Below are 17,044 nucleotides of genomic sequence, written 5' to 3'. Positions count from 1 at the left end.
GATGATGGTTTGTTGTGGAGGAAGAAGGAGAGGAGGCCGGCTTCAGCACCGACGGCGATGATGAGGATGTTGACGATGAAGTAGAGGTATTTGAGCCTGAGGGATGCTGAGAGGAGAGGTGTGATGATGAGGAGAAGAGCAATGGGAAGGAGCTTCAGGCTCTGATGATGATGATGATGATGATGATGAGATTTCTTCTGCAACTGCTTGACGTCCATGAGTGAGTGAGCTTTGGAGGATGGGGGAGGGCCGAGGGGGCCTATTTCCACTTATATAAAGAGGGCTTTGATGATATTTGGGTTTTGTGTAGGGACCAATCCTACCCGCTTTCCTTCATTCTCAATTAGTTTGATTCGACCAAATCAAATTGTATATAAAGGGCCAAAATTTTAGTACCATACAAATTTATTTTTGTAGTTTCGTCGTGTAATTTTAAAAAATTCGCGATAAAAATGACTAGTATTCACTAAAATGAACGAAAAAGTGCATACAACTATTTTAGCAAATTTCGTCATTTTTATCCTCAATATACTAATTATGAAAAATTATAGAATATTATTGTCAAAAATAAATTCATAGAAGACTAAATTAATTGTCACCCCTTCATACTTACAGAACTAAAATTATTATTTTTCTTATAAAAAAAACACCATAAAATTTCCAATAATTATGAATCTTATTAAATATTTCTCAAAAACAAAGAATTAAGAAGAAATTTGTTTTCAATCATATTATTCATATAATTGACCTATCACTATTTAATTAACTAGCTAACAAAGCACACTCAAACATGTGTACATAACTTAAACTTTTTTTATTATATTATTTTTAATTAAAAATGAAATAAAATATTACAAAATGAAATTAATAACGGATCAAAATTGTCAAAACAAATCAAAGTTAAATTTACACGAACAAAAATTACTAATATAACAATTAATTGAAAAAATGATCATTTACAAAATAAATAAATTTAAGTAAGAGTATTTTAGTCGATCCATATCTTATCTATTAGAAATAGTATTTTTAAGACTTTGGGTTATAATCTACGTCTATATCTTTATCTTTATATGATTGAAAACAACCTTTCAGCATCTTCAATTTATGGTCTGTCAATTTTTTTTTTAAATTATTATATTAATTTTCATTTTCTCTCTTTACAACTTTCATATTTATTTTTCTTCTCTCATTTTTTTTTAATAATTTTTCATATGTTTTTATTATGTCTAATTTATTTATTTCATTCATATGTTTTTAAAAATAATAGCTAATTTTTAAAATTTAAAATTAATTGTGCATACAAATATGTGTCTGCCACAGGAAGCATCATTGCTGTTTTAATTTGTGGTTATGCGTATTTTAAGCTAAAATGTAGCAAAAAAAAATGGAAACCAAAGTTTTATAAATAGAGATTCAAGTTTCTACCAATTTGGAAATATTGGTATTGGTGGTCGAGAATCCCTAGCGCCAAATCGGCCCGTGCCGAATTTCAACCTGACCTAATGATGATGGGATGGAGGCAATCCCATCATCCATTTATGGTTAAATACATGTTGGATTTATTGTATTATTCAAATATTATATCATAATATGAGAATAAAAATTAATTTTAAAATAAAATATTAATTGTAATTATAGACAACTCGCTAATTAAATTGAAGAATTTTTATATCAAGATTTGATATTTTCATATTCTGAACAGTGTAATTAATTAAAAAATTAGATTTAAATATGAAATTTGATACTTATGTATCAATTCCCTCTAAATTATAGAAACCAAGAGACTGAAAATAGAATGAAACACAAGTACATATAATGATGGGAAACTAACTAGAGAAATTTGAGATATAAGCGTGAGAAACCAGAAACACGATATATATCTAACTCTTTCCATGGTAGATATAGTCAGAAAATGGTGAATCAGATATATACCATCCATAAAACCAGTACAAATGGATGATGAGGCGATAAGGTCGGCGGACGACAAAAGGGAAATTATTCTCTGATTGGTGAGGTGGGGCCTGTAAATGGGCCCAATACTTTCTCTTTTAAGGCCCTTTAGTGACTGGGCCCAAGATTAGTTAAATTTAAATATAATTATATTTATACCCCTGACTTATAGTGCGTTTACACAAATTCTTCATGTTTTTGAATAATTACACATACAATCATCATGAACGCTAATATCATGCGCATAAATTACCCCTGTTTAACGTCAGTTTTATTATACAAACTAAGTATATGTTTGAAAGTTGTCACGAGGGATTTTTGTAATTATACAAAAAAAACACGAAAAATTTGCATAAACAAACTATAAATAAAAAAATGTAATTACCCCTAAAACATATATGGTTCGGTTCTCCAACTTTTCTACCTTAGTGGGCTGAAGTAAATTTCCTTTTATCCCCCTTAATTACGAGCTACATACAGTTTTGTACAATTTGCTGTTCTGTATTCTTCTTAAAATGTTATGATACATGAAAGGCCATGTTTGGTTCAATATTTTGAGCATTTCAAAAAAAGGTACTCATTTAAGAAAATCATTTTCGAGAAAGCAAACTAAACATCACATATACTCCTGTATTTTCTCAGAAGAACCCATATCAGAACGTCCCGAAAATGGATCCACATAGCCTCTTCTACGGAAGAAAAATAAGAAAAATCACTAATGATGCTATTATGTGATGATGGGGGGCCTGATGAAGTTGAGGAAATATTATACCAAAGCCTATGCAAATGGTGGTGTGAAGCCATGACATGTGAATGTGATAGCTTAGTTCAACCAGAATGTTGGTTGAAACTTTATGGAGTCTGACTACTCTATCTAGAGCATCTAAGATGGATAATTAAGAGCATCTACCTGCTTGAACCTGGGTTCTGTTACATTTCGCTTAATTAGGGAAACATCTAACGCCTGGTGAACATCAGCAATTGACACCTCACCAACTTTTTTAATTGTTGACTAGTTAGAAGAGTATAAACCACAATTTTGTATTTGGTACTAATGTCAAGACAAATTCTTTGGACCAACCGATTCTAGATGCACTCATGTTGTCTTTAATGAACATTATAACCAGCAGCAGAATGAAATGGGCATCGGCGAAGATGAGGTTCGTTAAGTATTCAAGAACATTTTGATAAATGGCATTTAACGAGTTATTATACAGAGTTTACACAGCGGATTTCAAATTAATAGTCCACTAGGAACAAAATCAGTTGTAATCAACTCAGCTGGTTTACATAAATCACACCTTTCATTACTGATTCTTGATGTGATGGAAGGTGTTTCTTGCCATTTTCAGAAGATTGGATGCGATTGCGCTCATCCGTTGAGAAGCTTAAACATCTTCAGGTAGAGGTTCTCAAGAGAAATGCAACCAGGCATCCCAGCAAAGCACCAGCAGCAACCTGGAGAGGACCGAAGCAACCATGAGGTGGAAAGAATTGGGCAATAATAGAGTAGAGCAAATTTCTGTGTATCTTGGCACATTAGAGGTTCGGACTCAAGATCACATCTAAACAAAACCAAGGAACTAATGGCAGATCTTGAGCACTGGTATAAGATGAATCTATAGAAAAATTTATGGAAGATTAAAGCTGACTGGAATTATTATGCTCCTAGATGGCAGTCTTTTATATGCCAATTGAAAGGGATCATATTTACACAATGGAACAGAATAGTGCATTAGGCAGCTGACATACTAATAACATAAGAATGTAGCACAATGCGGCCACATAATTAAATAAATAGATATGATGACGATCATACCTGAAGTGGAGTGTGACCTAGTGAATCTCGAAGAGGTCTGACATTAGCAACTGGATGCTCGGGAGGCAATTCACACACAATTTGATTTAGTAACTGCAGTAAGAATCAAATGACATCAGAATGCCAAAAAACAAGAAACCAATAAGCCCCAGCACTAAACATTAGCAGATATACATGCTCCGAATAGCTGAAACAAAAGGAAACATTATGAGTTGATATCTCTCAGATATAACATCTACCAAGGTGAGGTTTAACAACCCAAAGCTAACTAAATGACCCAAATGAAACGAAGCTTGAAATGACAATTAGAAAACGATGTATATTATCACAGAACAAGAACTCACCTCAGCTTGACGACCAGCATGAAGTCTGATCCCGGTAGCATCATACATTACCTGTGATATATAAAAATTTATTAGCAATGGTAACCAATTAGTGAAAATGTTATAAAAATTTGCCTCAAGCGGAAGTTACTATTGTAGAAGTAATACAGCTTCAGGGAATACTAACTGAGTAATATGAGTCAAGCTCAGAACCCACTACCCAGCGAAGTATTATATATAGATGCATTCTATCTTCTCCTAAGAGCAACAACACTGGTCTCAAATAATTAGCAAATCAACAAAACTTGATGAGAAAGTTCCAACAACGAGTCCAAGAAAGCAAGTGCAGTTACAACCTAATATACTTATGGTTGTCCCAATAACCAAGTGGTATAAAATTACAATGTACTCTTTTCATGTTCTGCATTGAATTCGAAAAAGATATTTCACACCTCATGAAGAAAACAGTCAAGTGAAACAATACCAGAAAAAATAACATTTCCGATTTCATAAAACAAATGTTAGAACAGCAAAAACAAGCAGTCAATACTACAAGGATGGAGAAAACCTGGTTTAAAAAGTACATACAACACATGCCAAGACCACCGCAATGGCAAATGATGATGCCCCTGCTCCCTCTTCCAAGCCAATTGCAGTTGCAAGAGCCGTAACAGTTGCTGAATGTGATGACGGCATTCCACCTGAGCTGAGCATCCTTCTAGAATCCCATTTTTTATCCTTCAACCTGCATGTCTAAAGGGACATGTTGAGTGATCGAGCAAGAACTAGCTGGATGGCAAGTTAAGAAGTTCCATCTGATACTGGTTGGCAAGATGATGTAATTGATATTAAGTGCACAAACCGAAACACATGCCATAAAGATCATATTCTTAGAAGATAAAGCAGTAACAAGAAAATTCATATTTGACCTCGATTACCAGTAATTTTTTCACCAGCTTAAGAAAGCAATTTCAGCCATCAAAATTTATTCCACATGATGAGGGATGAGAATCCAGAATGCATCCGACAAAATGACTCTCCCAGCTAGATAACATGTTGCTTATGAACAACGTCATGGACAAGATTCAAACTATACTCTCTTCCTTCAATGCTCCTTCATAGGTAGCAGATTGTATATCTTCTCTTCTGGCGAAAAGTGCTGCATTCCATACAAGATTATGCAATACACAGCTTAACCCAACAAGAGTTTTAATCTCTAAAGTTATTTACTGATTTGATATCTCAAGTACATTTGAATAGATCTGTCATTGGCTGAGTTTGATATGCAACTTAGGATTCCACTTATTGCCTTTCTAGTTTTCTAGCAACATTTATTTCTTCAGGCTAGATATCGATCAGAAAGCTTGTTTTCCTTTTTAGTACCAACATGCAGTCTAATGTAAATGGTATGCGACACAAGCCCATAGTCTTTCAGTTGACTATGACCCTATCAGTAGCATATTTGCGTCCATCAGCACAAGTCCATCTTTCCAAAATTAATAAAGAAAGCTGAGACAGGAAGTGATAAAAAACTATAAGTTTCACAAACTAGAAAAGCCTTCCATATGTATTATGACTGATCTAATTTTTTGGGAATAACATTTCTATAGCAAAAAGCTACAGATACTAAGCATGAGAATAGAGGCCCTGTACGATTCGCCTACTAAAAGCATAATTTAAAGAACAACCCTTAATCGAATGAGTAACTGATAATTAACAAACAACAGCAGTGAGCAAATTTTTCTCAGAAATTTGACGTGCACGCTCATGACTATTTCACATCTCTCATTCATGTGAGAATGTGCTCTTTTATGTTCGACATTAATAATGACCAATGCCAGGGGTGCTAACTTACGACATAATAGATCCAAAATCAGCACCAAACCACACAACATATCACATGTAATTTCACAATAATAACTATTTCAGGTAGATACAAGGCACCCATCACAAAATGAGGTGCGAAAGGGCAAAACCAATTAACCTAACCGGATACCGATGATTTAATCGGGAAGAAAAACAAAAAAAAGATAATCAGAACAGAGAAGAGAAAGAAAGTACCAAGTAGTGAAAGGCTTGAGAAACTGAGCGACAGCACATGCGAGCAACGCGGAGACGAGAGGCAAATTTGCAGGTGCCATCGAAGAACGGAGACTTACCGCAGCATCAACGCTCGTCATCAAATCAGGAAAATGAAAAATGATTGGCGGGTTTTCCGAACCGTGAGATCGGAATTTAGTCTCTGGGCGGTGGATACGGCGGGCGGAGGATCGGGATTCGGGAGTTGCCACAGGGGAAGATTTTGGGAAGGTGAGTCGCGGGCAGGGGTAGCAGTTGGATGGTACAACTTGCTTGACGCGGAGGAATTAATTAGTACATTTCTATGTAGACGGCAGCTGACGAAATGTTGACCAATCACACTGCTTTTACCTAATTCTTACGATTTTTGCTAGGGTTTTTACTTAATTTATTTCAAACAATTGTTTTTAAATACCCATAATGTGTGTGTTAGTGATTAAGTTTAAGATTGATGTCAATGAATAAATCTGAGTTTCATCTAATATGTAGATATTTGTCTTATTTTATAGAAATAATTGTACTATTCTCTATTAAGATTTAGTATAATTATACGTACACCCATGTAGTTTGAAAAATTGCATTTAATACGTTTGAGGTTTGTCTTCGTCTAACAGATAAGTCTCTCTTTTAGTCAAAATTCATTGAATTTGTAGATATTAACAAAAAATTGGATAAAAACCTATATTTACCGTCGATTAACTTATTATTGTTTATTGCAAGTCAAAATATTTTTTTCTGTAACCAAATTACTCTTATATATTTTCACACGGTAAAGATATATTTTCACACATTAATTCGTTTAATGTGGTATATCTTTATCGTTATAAGGATAGTTTAGTCAGAAAAATATATATTTGACCTGCAAGAAAAATAGTAAAGGACAATAAGTGATAAATACCGATGTTCATTTAGAAATATCAAGAAATTTAGTGTATTTTAATTTAATGGATGGACCTATTTGTTAGACAGAAATAAGACATAAGGGTAGTAAACATATTTATTAAATCACTTATAATTTACATGTAATTACATCAAACTCCAAGAGATATGAGTGTATTTCTCCTATTCCACATGTGAATTATTGTAATTTATTTACAATCGTATTGTTGTACTGATTGAATTGGAAATTGTTGAATTTTATTATTAATTGTTTTTAATATATTGATAGATTAATTAAATCTATATAATTCAAAAAAAAAATACTTGCTTTTAAATATTTGATTAATAACTTATATCACTCGTCGTAAACTCAATAAATATATTAAAGAACTTAAAAGGTTATTTATAATTAAATGAAATTAATAAATTTTAATCAGGCTCACTTGAGATTGGATTGGTTTCAAGTGGTCATGAGTCAGGCTTGTTGTGCCATTTTTTAAATAATACAAGATATATAATTTTTATTTTATTCTTTTAAGTTGATTATTTTAGTATGTCTTTTATACTTTTAAAATTCCAAAATTTTTTACTTTGACTATTGTGTACTAAATCTTTAGTACATTAATTTATTAGTACTCTTTGTTTATTTTTTTGTTAATTTTATTTTAAGTCCATTTTGGATCTATTATTATATAAGTTTATTATTGTAAGTGTATAAGTCAAATTAATCTTTAAGTTTATTATATAACCTTCTAACTATTTTTTTGTGTGATTTTTAATTTATTATTTATTTATTTCATAAGACAACCTTAAATTTAAATAAGTGTTCTTAAGTATATTTTAATTTTATAAAAATAAAATAAAAGAGGCATATTCGGAGCTGGTTTGAGCCTCAACCGAACTAGTCCATGGCTTTGGGTTGGGTTAAAAAATAGACTCAATCGTCCGTTTAAATGCCTAGGATCACTCCATAACCAATTATAAACATTAGTGAACTGATTCTTGGACAATGAACTTTTATGAAATGGTTTAACGGGATTCAACCAATTGTCTTGATTGTGGAATATCATTAAGAAATAGAAATCCATGTTATCAAACGTTTTCCTGCCATTATTTCTAGCATGGAATGAGTCAATCATCCGCTTTAGTATCTTATTGAACAAAAAGGGTGTTACTCCATCGATCAAGAATTTTGATTTTCGGTAAGTACCGTGATCATCCAATAAGAAGGGTTTTCATTTTTCCAAACGACCAATTTGAAGATACTTTTCCTGATTGGTCTGTGTAGATCCTATGACTGCCCAACTTACTGTGCACTTTGAACTCAGAACCGTTGTTTTTTTGGTAAGCTTTTTGTATATATTATTAAGTTTTAAATATGTGTTTATGAGTTCAAATCTCATCAAATATGTGATGTTTGATTCAATTTATGTAAAATTATTATAATTTATTATTATATTGATTGTAACTGTTGTATTATTCAATTTATTATCGTGCTAATAGAATTATGTAATTATTGCTCGTACCAAATTAAAATAAAATAAAATAAAAAGGGTTTTGATTTGGTACTCACTTACATTCGTAGAAAGATCAAGAAGATTAGTCCATAACCATATTTGATTGGCTTTGCATTTATTTTAAATAATTATAAGAGCACACTCGATGTTTGTACATAATTTTAATTTTATTATATTTATTTAATTATAATTAAAAAAATCATCGATTGATTCAGTACTGAAATTTTTTAAAAATTATATATTATTGTTACATAAATATAATATTATTAATAGAAAATATCTTTTACCCACATAAGTAATTATGTGATCTATTTTTATTTAAATTCAAATAAGTTTATAATCCTATGTCTTTATCCAAAAAATCCACAATTTTTTAAAGATAAATTATAATACATGGATATTTTTAAATTATCTTTTTTTAATTACACTTAGACCCCTCTCCCTAAAAAAAATTTGAAATTACACTTGCACACTCTCCAAAAAATCTTCATTTACAACTCTACCTCTTACGTTAGAATTCAGTCAGAAAGCGTTGACTTCAGCAAAAAATTTACATAAACTATCAATTTTACCCCTCATCCAAATTATTTTGGTTAATAACAAATTCCCCCCTCTTAGTTTTTGAAATTACAATATCTTTTTTTTTTTAATCTTCGGCCGACAAGTTCCTGTGATCAATTTATGTAATTTGTCAATAAGATATAGTTTAATTGACGAAGTTGCAACCTTATGAGTAGGGGTCATGGGTTTTCTTGCATTTGTACGTTGTGCATTAATCTACTTTAATATTAATTATTTATTTATTATAATAGTAGTTATTAATTAATTATGAGTATATATATAACAAATTCTGCATTACAACAAATGTTAGGGTAAATTACATTTACCTCCCCTCAAAATTGATCTAATTATAAATATTTTTATTCAAAATCTAATTACAAAAACACTAGCACTCTTGCAAAGTTACAAACGGATGTCAACGGTGTATTTGTAATCACAACTCATATAACGTATTAATTTATAATATTTCGTAAAAAAAATAAAAATTATATAATTTAATCTAATTTAAAAAAATATCAATATAATTTATATTTAAAATATTCAATTCACTAAAAAAAACAGGCACAATATATATTAGAGCATTCAATATTTAAAAACAACGGACAATATAGTCCATGAGATGCAACATCAGAAGGTCCACTTCTTGCATTGATCTTACATGATTTTATTTTATTTTTGTGGTCCAACTAAAAATAAATAGACCCTCCAACCTAAATTAATTGCACAATTTGTCTGCCCAAATAAAGGTCACAATTTTTTTGGCAAAAGCTGGACCCACAATTTAGAGGGTGTTTGGATCACCTCATAAGCGTTTTAAAATTACGCGTTCAAGAGAATATGATAAATTTTTTAAAAAAAGAGTTTATAATATCTAAAAATAAGATGTTATGAGCTTCTAAATTTTTTTAATAAAAATACGGAGTTGCTTATAAACTCTTATTTTATAAGATGTTACAACGTGTTTGATAATTTTTTTTTTAGAAAAAATAGCTTATAAGTTCTAAAAATAAGATTTTACAGAGTTGCTAACTTATTTTTTAAGATCTTAATAAATTTCTTTAAATTAATTATAAAATTTTATATTATTAATATCTTACAAATTTTATAATTTTATTTTATTTAAACACTTAATAAACTTATTTTTAAAATAAAATCTAATATTTTATAAATTTTAAAATTTTATAAAATGTATCTAACTTATAATTTTTTTTAAAATAAATTTCGCCAAACACCCCTCTTAGTATCCTAACGTGGACTAAAGTATATTCTTGAAAAAATAGCAAAAAAATAATTAAAAAAAAAAAAAAAACAAAAGCATATTCTTGGAGGTGGGGTGAAGCCCATCATCCCAATTGCGATGCCCATGACTCCATGTCATTTAGAGTACATGGCCAAGAATTTCCTACAACTCGTGACTTTTGGATGGGAGACGTGGTTGTTTGCTGACGAGGTTTTGCTTTATTGGTAAGGTTGATGTTTTAAAAATTATTATTTATGAAAAAGTATTAAATTCAGGATTATGTATGCAGAATTTATCTATATCGAGAGAAAGTTGCTTCATTTTAAAAAATATAAGAGGATAAATTGCTGCATTTTAAAAAATATCAAGGGGTAAATTGTTAAAAAAAATTTCATAGAGAGGTAATTTGCTCATTTACAATATCACAAGGGGGTTGCTTGCATTTTTTCGATAAATTACATCAACATTTAATGGAATTATATTTAATTATACAAATATTTATACTCTTTGAGAAAGAAAATACAGGTATATCCCTTGAGATCTTAGTTGTAGTTACACGTACATACTATATTAAGAGCAAAATTTTATAGATTCACCTCTTGAGGTAAACTACATTATTTTAGATAGAAACGATAATTACATTATTACATCAATATTTGAATCGACTATATTTTCCCCCATAATCATGAAAAGTCATATCTAATTTAACTTGTTACAACTATTCTAATTAATAGAATCTAAACACTACCAAATATTATTTTTAGTAATATTATCTAAATTGATTATTCGACACACTTAAAACTAGAAAAAAATTCTTATTTAATCAAATATTATGTATAAAAAATTTGGTTGTTGTCAGCTCATAACAAAATTTTATATAAAGTTTGGTGTAATTACACGTAAATTCCTGTTGCTTGAAAAATTATATCCAGTATATCGATATTATTTTTTATCTAACAAATAGGTCGTATATAATTCAAATTCACTGAATTTGATGATACCAATAGAAAAACTTTAATAAAATTCTATATACCTACAATTGATTTATTACTGACATATTGCAGGTTAATATTTTTCTGAATAAACTCTCCTTATACATCATCACGTGCTAATCCATATGAAAGAGGTACTTCTTTATCATTATAAGGATAATTTGATTAGAAAAAAATTTATCTGACATGCAATAAGTCAGTACTAAGTTAATTTAGAGTAAATATGAACTCTTATTCAATTCTTTTTGTTAATATCAATAAATTTGATAAATTTTGATTAACGTGAAGATTTATTTGTTAGATGAAAATAAACGTTAGATATATTAAATATAATTTTTTAAGTAATAAAAATTCATATATAATTACACTAAATTTATATAAGAAAAGAAAGGGGGTAAGTATCCGTTTGAATAATTTCCACAAGCGCTAAAGACGGTTTGCCCGGGCAACCCGAGCGATGAAAACCCGGAATCGTGTCCACATGCAAGACCAAAACAAGAAAGGCAGTCAGAGTCGGTTAGGGGCAACCACAACCACATTTCCTCCAACTTTCTATATATTCAGCCCTTTTCTCTTCAACCATTACCACACACAGACACTACTATCTCACTCATACATACATTCAAGATCCCCTTTCCCCTCCAAGCCCATTTCGTTCTCTCCCCAAAATCCCTGGATTTCAACTCAGGATTTGGGGGAATTTCTTCCTTTTTCTGCATTCTTGACAGGGGTTTAAACCCGGGGAAGACAAGTTGTCGACAATCACGGCTGTGTTAAGAGTAAATCGACCTCTTACACATGCCCGAGCAGTACGACGCAAGGGTTGTGTAAGCGAGAGCAACCCTTCGCCGCACGGCGGACGTGGAGCCTTGCCTTCTGAAGGCGGAAGCCCATCTGATCTTCTCTTCCTCGCCGGCGGCGGTGGTTCTATCTGTTTGTTGTTAGCTGCCTAATCTTTGTGAATATTATTCGCATTTTGGTAGAAATCATACGTAGTACTGTTACAGTTATTCGACCAGAAATCCTTCTGTTGTTAGCTAGGAAGAAAACGGGTAAAATTGTTGTAAAGAAAGAGATCCGAAGATGATCCTAAGCATCAAGAGGGTTCCTACTGTTGTTTCCAACTACCAAAAAGAAGAGGCTGAGGAAGGCGCTCGCCATGCAACCGGATGCGGCCGTAATTGCCTCAGGAGCTGCTGCCTTCCAGGTAGTTACCTTAATTATTTCCGTGGTGAATTTAAAATTTTTGGGTTTTTCTTTATCAATTTGGTGGTGTTGTGGGATTTACTGGGATCTTCTTGATTGGATTAGGGGCGAAGCTGCCTTTGTATGCTTTTACGAAGATGGGCAATGTTGTTGGGGAAAAGGGTTCTTTTGACATTGAGAACAAAGAGCCTCCAGTAAACTTCTTGGACTCCCTTCTTCTTGGAGAGGTACTACCTATTTTCTTACTTTATTGATTTATAGTGTAAGTATATTATAAAAGTGGGAGTGATTTGTCATATTTTGTGTTTTTTTTTTTTTGCCAATTATATACTTTTCGTATAATAATATATTATGAATTTACGTGTACAAACAGTAATTTTCATAATTATTATAGTTCAAATTTAAAAAATAAGTGATTGTAATAACAAAATATTAATATTTATAATTAAATAAAAATTAAGCTTACAATAAATTTGGATAAGATTGGAATAATACAACATTGTAGTTAACACGTTTTTATTTGTAAATTACTTCATTATTTAATACAGTGATTTTATTGAGATAATACGAATTACGTGCAACACACTTGTTTCTGATTAATTATTGAAATTAGGTGATAATTTTCTGAAATTGATGATTCTTGATGGCAGTGGGAGGACCGCATGCAGAGAGGACTTTTTCGCTATGATGTTACTGCTTGTGAAACCAAGGTTTGTCTTCTTGTCTGTGTTGCCTAATCTGCTCAAGGAAGTCATGAGTTGTAGTCTTAGGCGAAACTTAATTAGTAACCATGTTTCTAATTGTTTGTCGCTAATAATGATTTGCAGGTGATTCCTGGGGAGTATGGGTTTATTGCACAGCTAAATGAGGGTAGGCATCTCAAGAAAAGGCCAACTGAGTTCCGTGTTGACAAGGTGTTGCAGCCCTTTGATGAGAACAAGTTCAACTTTACTAAGGTTGGGCAGGAGGAGGTGCTCTTTCAGTTTGAGGGCAGGGAGGACAATGAAGTCCAATTCTTTCCAAATGAGCCCATTGATATTGATAACTCGCCTAGCGTTGTCGCCATTAATGTATGTTTGTAGTTTCATTTTGCTGTTTATTTGTTTTGGATTGGTTGTTCTTTTAGTTTTATAAGCGTCAGCGTATTTTAGTAATAGTTTGATGATAGCTTTTGCGTATGATTTAACAGGTTAGTCCAATTGAGTATGGGCATGTATTGCTCATCCCTCGAATTCTTGAATGCTTGCCCCAGAGGATTGACCGGGAGAGCTTCTTACTTGCTCTTTACATGGCTGTGGAGGCAGGGAATCCGTATTTCCGCCTTGGTTACAATAGCTTGGGTGCATTTGCAACCATCAATCACCTTCACTTTCAGGCCTATTACTTGGCAACACCCTTCCCTATAGAAAAGGCTCCTTCAAAGAAGATAACCACTACAACTGGTGGAGTCAAAATCTCTGATATTCTTAATTATCCAGTCAGAGGCCTTGTTTTTGAGGGTGGAAATGCGCTGGAAGATTTATCAAATGTTGTCTCAGACTCCTGCATTTGCCTGCAAGAGAACAACATTCCATATAATGTACTTATTGCTGATTGCGGAAAGCGAATTTTCCTCTTCCCACAGGTGAGTATATTCCAATCCCACTTCATGGGAACTTTTTTGACTCTTTCATTCACATACGAGCCGTCTTTACATGTTTCATTCGAGATGATCAATATCTGACTGTCGGTTTCGCATGAACAAACAGTGCTACGCAGAGAAACAGGCCCTTGGAGAAGTGAGTTCTGAGCTTCTCGACACTCAAGTTAATCCAGCAGTTTGGGAGATCAGTGGGCATATGGTACTGAAACGGAAGGAGGATTATGAAGAGGCATCTGAGGAAAATGCTTGGCGGCTCCTGGCAGAGGTTTCCCTCTCTGAGGAGAGGCTGCAAGAAGTGAAGGAACTTATATTTGAAGCTATTTGCTGCAATATGGATGAGGAAATTGTCACTCGCGTCATGAAGGATGAGTCGGATGTCACTCCTCAATCTCATGACGACATGGATGGCCTCAAAGGGTCCCGACCTGCTATGGTGCCTGCCTAAAAGAACTGTAGCATCCTACTCTCCAATTCTGCAACTTGGACAGTGGTGAAAGTGCAGCATGAATTTTCCGTAGTTTCCTTTGGATTTTTATAGATAACGGTTTGTTGTTGGATTCGTAGTGCTTTGTTTAGCTACTGGGATTGTGCGATCAAGATTATGTAAAAGTATTCTTCTTGATGGATATGCATGATTTAGACTAAACTGGTTGTTTCTGTTTGAGCTGATTATATACATCATTACATGATATAGTCACAAACTAATCAGGAACTAAGGCAACTTATGTCAGGGGCTCGAAATTGAGTGCTTTTGCTTCGTTTACATCTAGTAAACAATGGCCTCAAAAAGCTAGAGTAGAAGATGCAGTAACATTCTCCAAAGGATTTGTACCACTTCATGTCAAGTTTCAACATGCTTGTAACCACCGTTGCCTTGCGTCATTCTCCTGCGATCTGGATTATAATACCCCGGGTGGGAATATGCTTCTGAAATTCAAAGCAGATCAAGATCCTCTCTTGACAAACTATGCTTTTTAGTCCTCAAGCCCGGATTGCTAGTTTTACAAGTTACAATTAATTTGGACAATTGCTTCTGTGCTGAAAAAGAAACCACAAAAAATAAAAGGCGCGACAAGCACTTCTTGCAAGGGTTGTGAACCGGCCTTGAGAACACATCAGCAAGATCACTAAATTACATAAGAAAAATTTCAGTAGGAGTAGAACGCTAATGTTTACCTATAGGTCATGGGTTGTATTGAAGTTTGACGTCAGTAATGAAATCAGCTAATGCTCTGTTGCTTTCATGGCTATATGAAGCAACGAGGCGCCAGACAATTGAGAACCACAACAATAAGTTTGGTCCCGGGACATCTTGGTGGTGTGTGTTCTTGGACCTGTTGCTATACTAAAAGTTATTTTTCATTTGATAACTATCTGAAAGGACAATAGGTGCTCCTAGTAACCATAAAACTATGAGTATCTATTGGTCAAGCTAAACAAGGAGCACATTTTCCTGGACCATTGACATTTGAGAGTGAAGAATAACATATCCTCCGTTCAAAGATTTTCGCATTCAGGAAATGTTTCCATCGAAAATTGGTGGTGGTCCTGGTGGACAACTACTGCCCTCCAAAGATACAAAAAGACAAATCCATCAAGCCTTTTAGAATTTGTTTGCTATATGCAACACAAGCTAATTGAAAGTGTAGCACATAACCGAAATAGCTATTAAAACCACACAGCTTTCACTAACAGTAAATAATTTAAATGACAGAGTGGATGGTTACTAACCAAGAGATTGTGATGGTGCTGGTCAATTGTTGTATCTCCTGCACAGGATTAAGCTACTCCATACTGGCATTAAATAGTCGAATAATAATTGTCTATCTACACTAGAAAGATGCGAAAATGAAGTCTCCACGGAAATTTATGTAGTACTTGTTTCCTCAGCATCATAAGCACGAAATAACACTTCTTTTTGAGTAACCATATTCGTGAAGACTGCTACTACCAGGAAAAAAGCAAAGGAATGCATGACTAATTGATGCCAGAATTTTCCGTCTGGTTATGACAAAGAAAAGTGAAAATAGTAGTCATTTTGCAAGGACACTCTGGCATGATGAAAGATGAGAAATATGAAAAATGAAAAACTTACCAAATCCTTTGTAGTCTCATGCCATCAATGATGCCGATTACATAAATAATAACAAAATTGTACACATACAGCAATGAGCAACCAAGGAAGTGACTACAAGACAAAGGAAGGACATCAACTACTTTTCTTGTTAAAGTTCTCCATAGATTAAGGAGATGGAAATTTATTCTATCTCCCGGATCGACTTCCACTACATATTCTGCTTCATTTTATACCACAAAACAAAGAGGAGAAAAATATATGTGGAAATTGGTAAACCACCAACATCACCAAATTTAGTTTTCCACCTCTGTCAAGTAAACATAATAGACTGAAAAGTTTGGGATGAAACAGCAGAAAATGCCAGCGGCTGGCGTCCAATTTGAACACCAAGACATACCAGTGATAATCTTTCTCCGGATAATTAGACTATTGTAGGAAAAAGCTAACCAAGAATCACAAAAGAGCTAACTTTAATATAAGGAACCAACTCATGAACATTGTAATATTATGCCAAAAACATAGAAACAGGTGCTAAAATGAGGCACTTTATCATTTATTTTCAGGTTCCTCGGTCTTCTCTCCATATCGACGCTTAAACTTGGCAATCTGTCCAATGCTTTCAGCCATCTGCCGCTTTGCCCGGAAGTGATACACTTTACCAACTTGGTGAATCTTGGTCATCATCACATTCATCAGTCTGCCGCTTTGGGTCACGTATGATATCCATTGCATCTGAGGGTGAATTCCTTTCTTCATCTT

At 33.1% G+C, this 17,044-nt stretch overlaps 2 protein-coding genes across 3 annotated transcripts; one reads left to right on the top strand and one right to left on the bottom strand.

Moving 5' to 3' along the window:
* On the bottom strand, positions 3,112 to 6,498 carry LOC105176672 (uncharacterized membrane protein YuiD). Of its 2 annotated transcripts, none has more exons than XM_011099547.2 (5): positions 6,154 to 6,477; positions 4,681 to 4,837; positions 4,114 to 4,164; positions 3,770 to 3,862; positions 3,112 to 3,408 (listed from the first exon to the last, which is right to left on the bottom strand). In XM_011099547.2, exons 1-5 carry the CDS (start codon positions 6,270 to 6,272, stop codon positions 3,349 to 3,351), a joined length of 480 nt encoding a protein of 159 aa, XP_011097849.1. In that variant the 5' UTR covers positions 6,273 to 6,477; the 3' UTR covers positions 3,112 to 3,348. The 2 variants fall into 2 exon arrangements, with proteins under 2 accessions (XP_011097849.1, XP_011097850.1); XM_011099548.2 differs by having other exon boundaries at positions 3,349 to 3,408; positions 4,681 to 4,845; positions 6,154 to 6,498.
* LOC105176671 (GDP-L-galactose phosphorylase 2-like) lies at positions 11,921 to 14,892 on the top strand. Its single transcript, XM_011099545.2, has 6 exons — positions 11,921 to 12,567; positions 12,672 to 12,793; positions 13,217 to 13,276; positions 13,394 to 13,636; positions 13,756 to 14,190; positions 14,315 to 14,892. The coding sequence occupies exons 1-6, from the start codon at positions 12,444 to 12,446 to the stop codon at positions 14,651 to 14,653; spliced, it is 1,323 nt and encodes a 440-aa protein (XP_011097847.1). The 5' UTR covers positions 11,921 to 12,443; the 3' UTR covers positions 14,654 to 14,892.

The sequence above is a fragment of the Sesamum indicum genome, linkage group LG14 (genome assembly GCF_000512975.1).
Source record: "Sesamum indicum cultivar Zhongzhi No. 13 linkage group LG14, S_indicum_v1.0, whole genome shotgun sequence".
NCBI lineage: Eukaryota > Viridiplantae > Streptophyta > Magnoliopsida > Lamiales > Pedaliaceae > Sesamum > Sesamum indicum.
This window is presented reverse-complemented; position numbering and strand designations above follow the sequence as displayed.

Coding starts and splice junctions, on each gene's coding strand:
- LOC105176672 (XM_011099547.2), bottom strand. CDS start 6,272: ATGACGAGCGTTGATGCTGCGGTAAGTCTCCGTTCTTCGATGGCACCT. Junction 4,838..6,153: donor CTCAAGCCTTTCACTACTTG/GTACTTTCTTTC, acceptor TTAGACATGCAG/GTTGAAGGATAAAAAATGGG. Junction 3,863..4,113: donor ATGCTGGTCGTCAAGCTGAG/GTGAGTTCTTGT, acceptor TTCTTACTGCAG/TTACTAAATCAAATTGTGTG.
- LOC105176671 (XM_011099545.2), top strand. CDS start 12,444: ATGATCCTAAGCATCAAGAGGGTTCCTACTGTTGTTTCCAACTACCAA. Junction 12,794..13,216: donor ACTCCCTTCTTCTTGGAGAG/GTACTACCTATT, acceptor TCTTGATGGCAG/TGGGAGGACCGCATGCAGAG. Junction 13,277..13,393: donor TTACTGCTTGTGAAACCAAG/GTTTGTCTTCTT, acceptor AATGATTTGCAG/GTGATTCCTGGGGAGTATGG.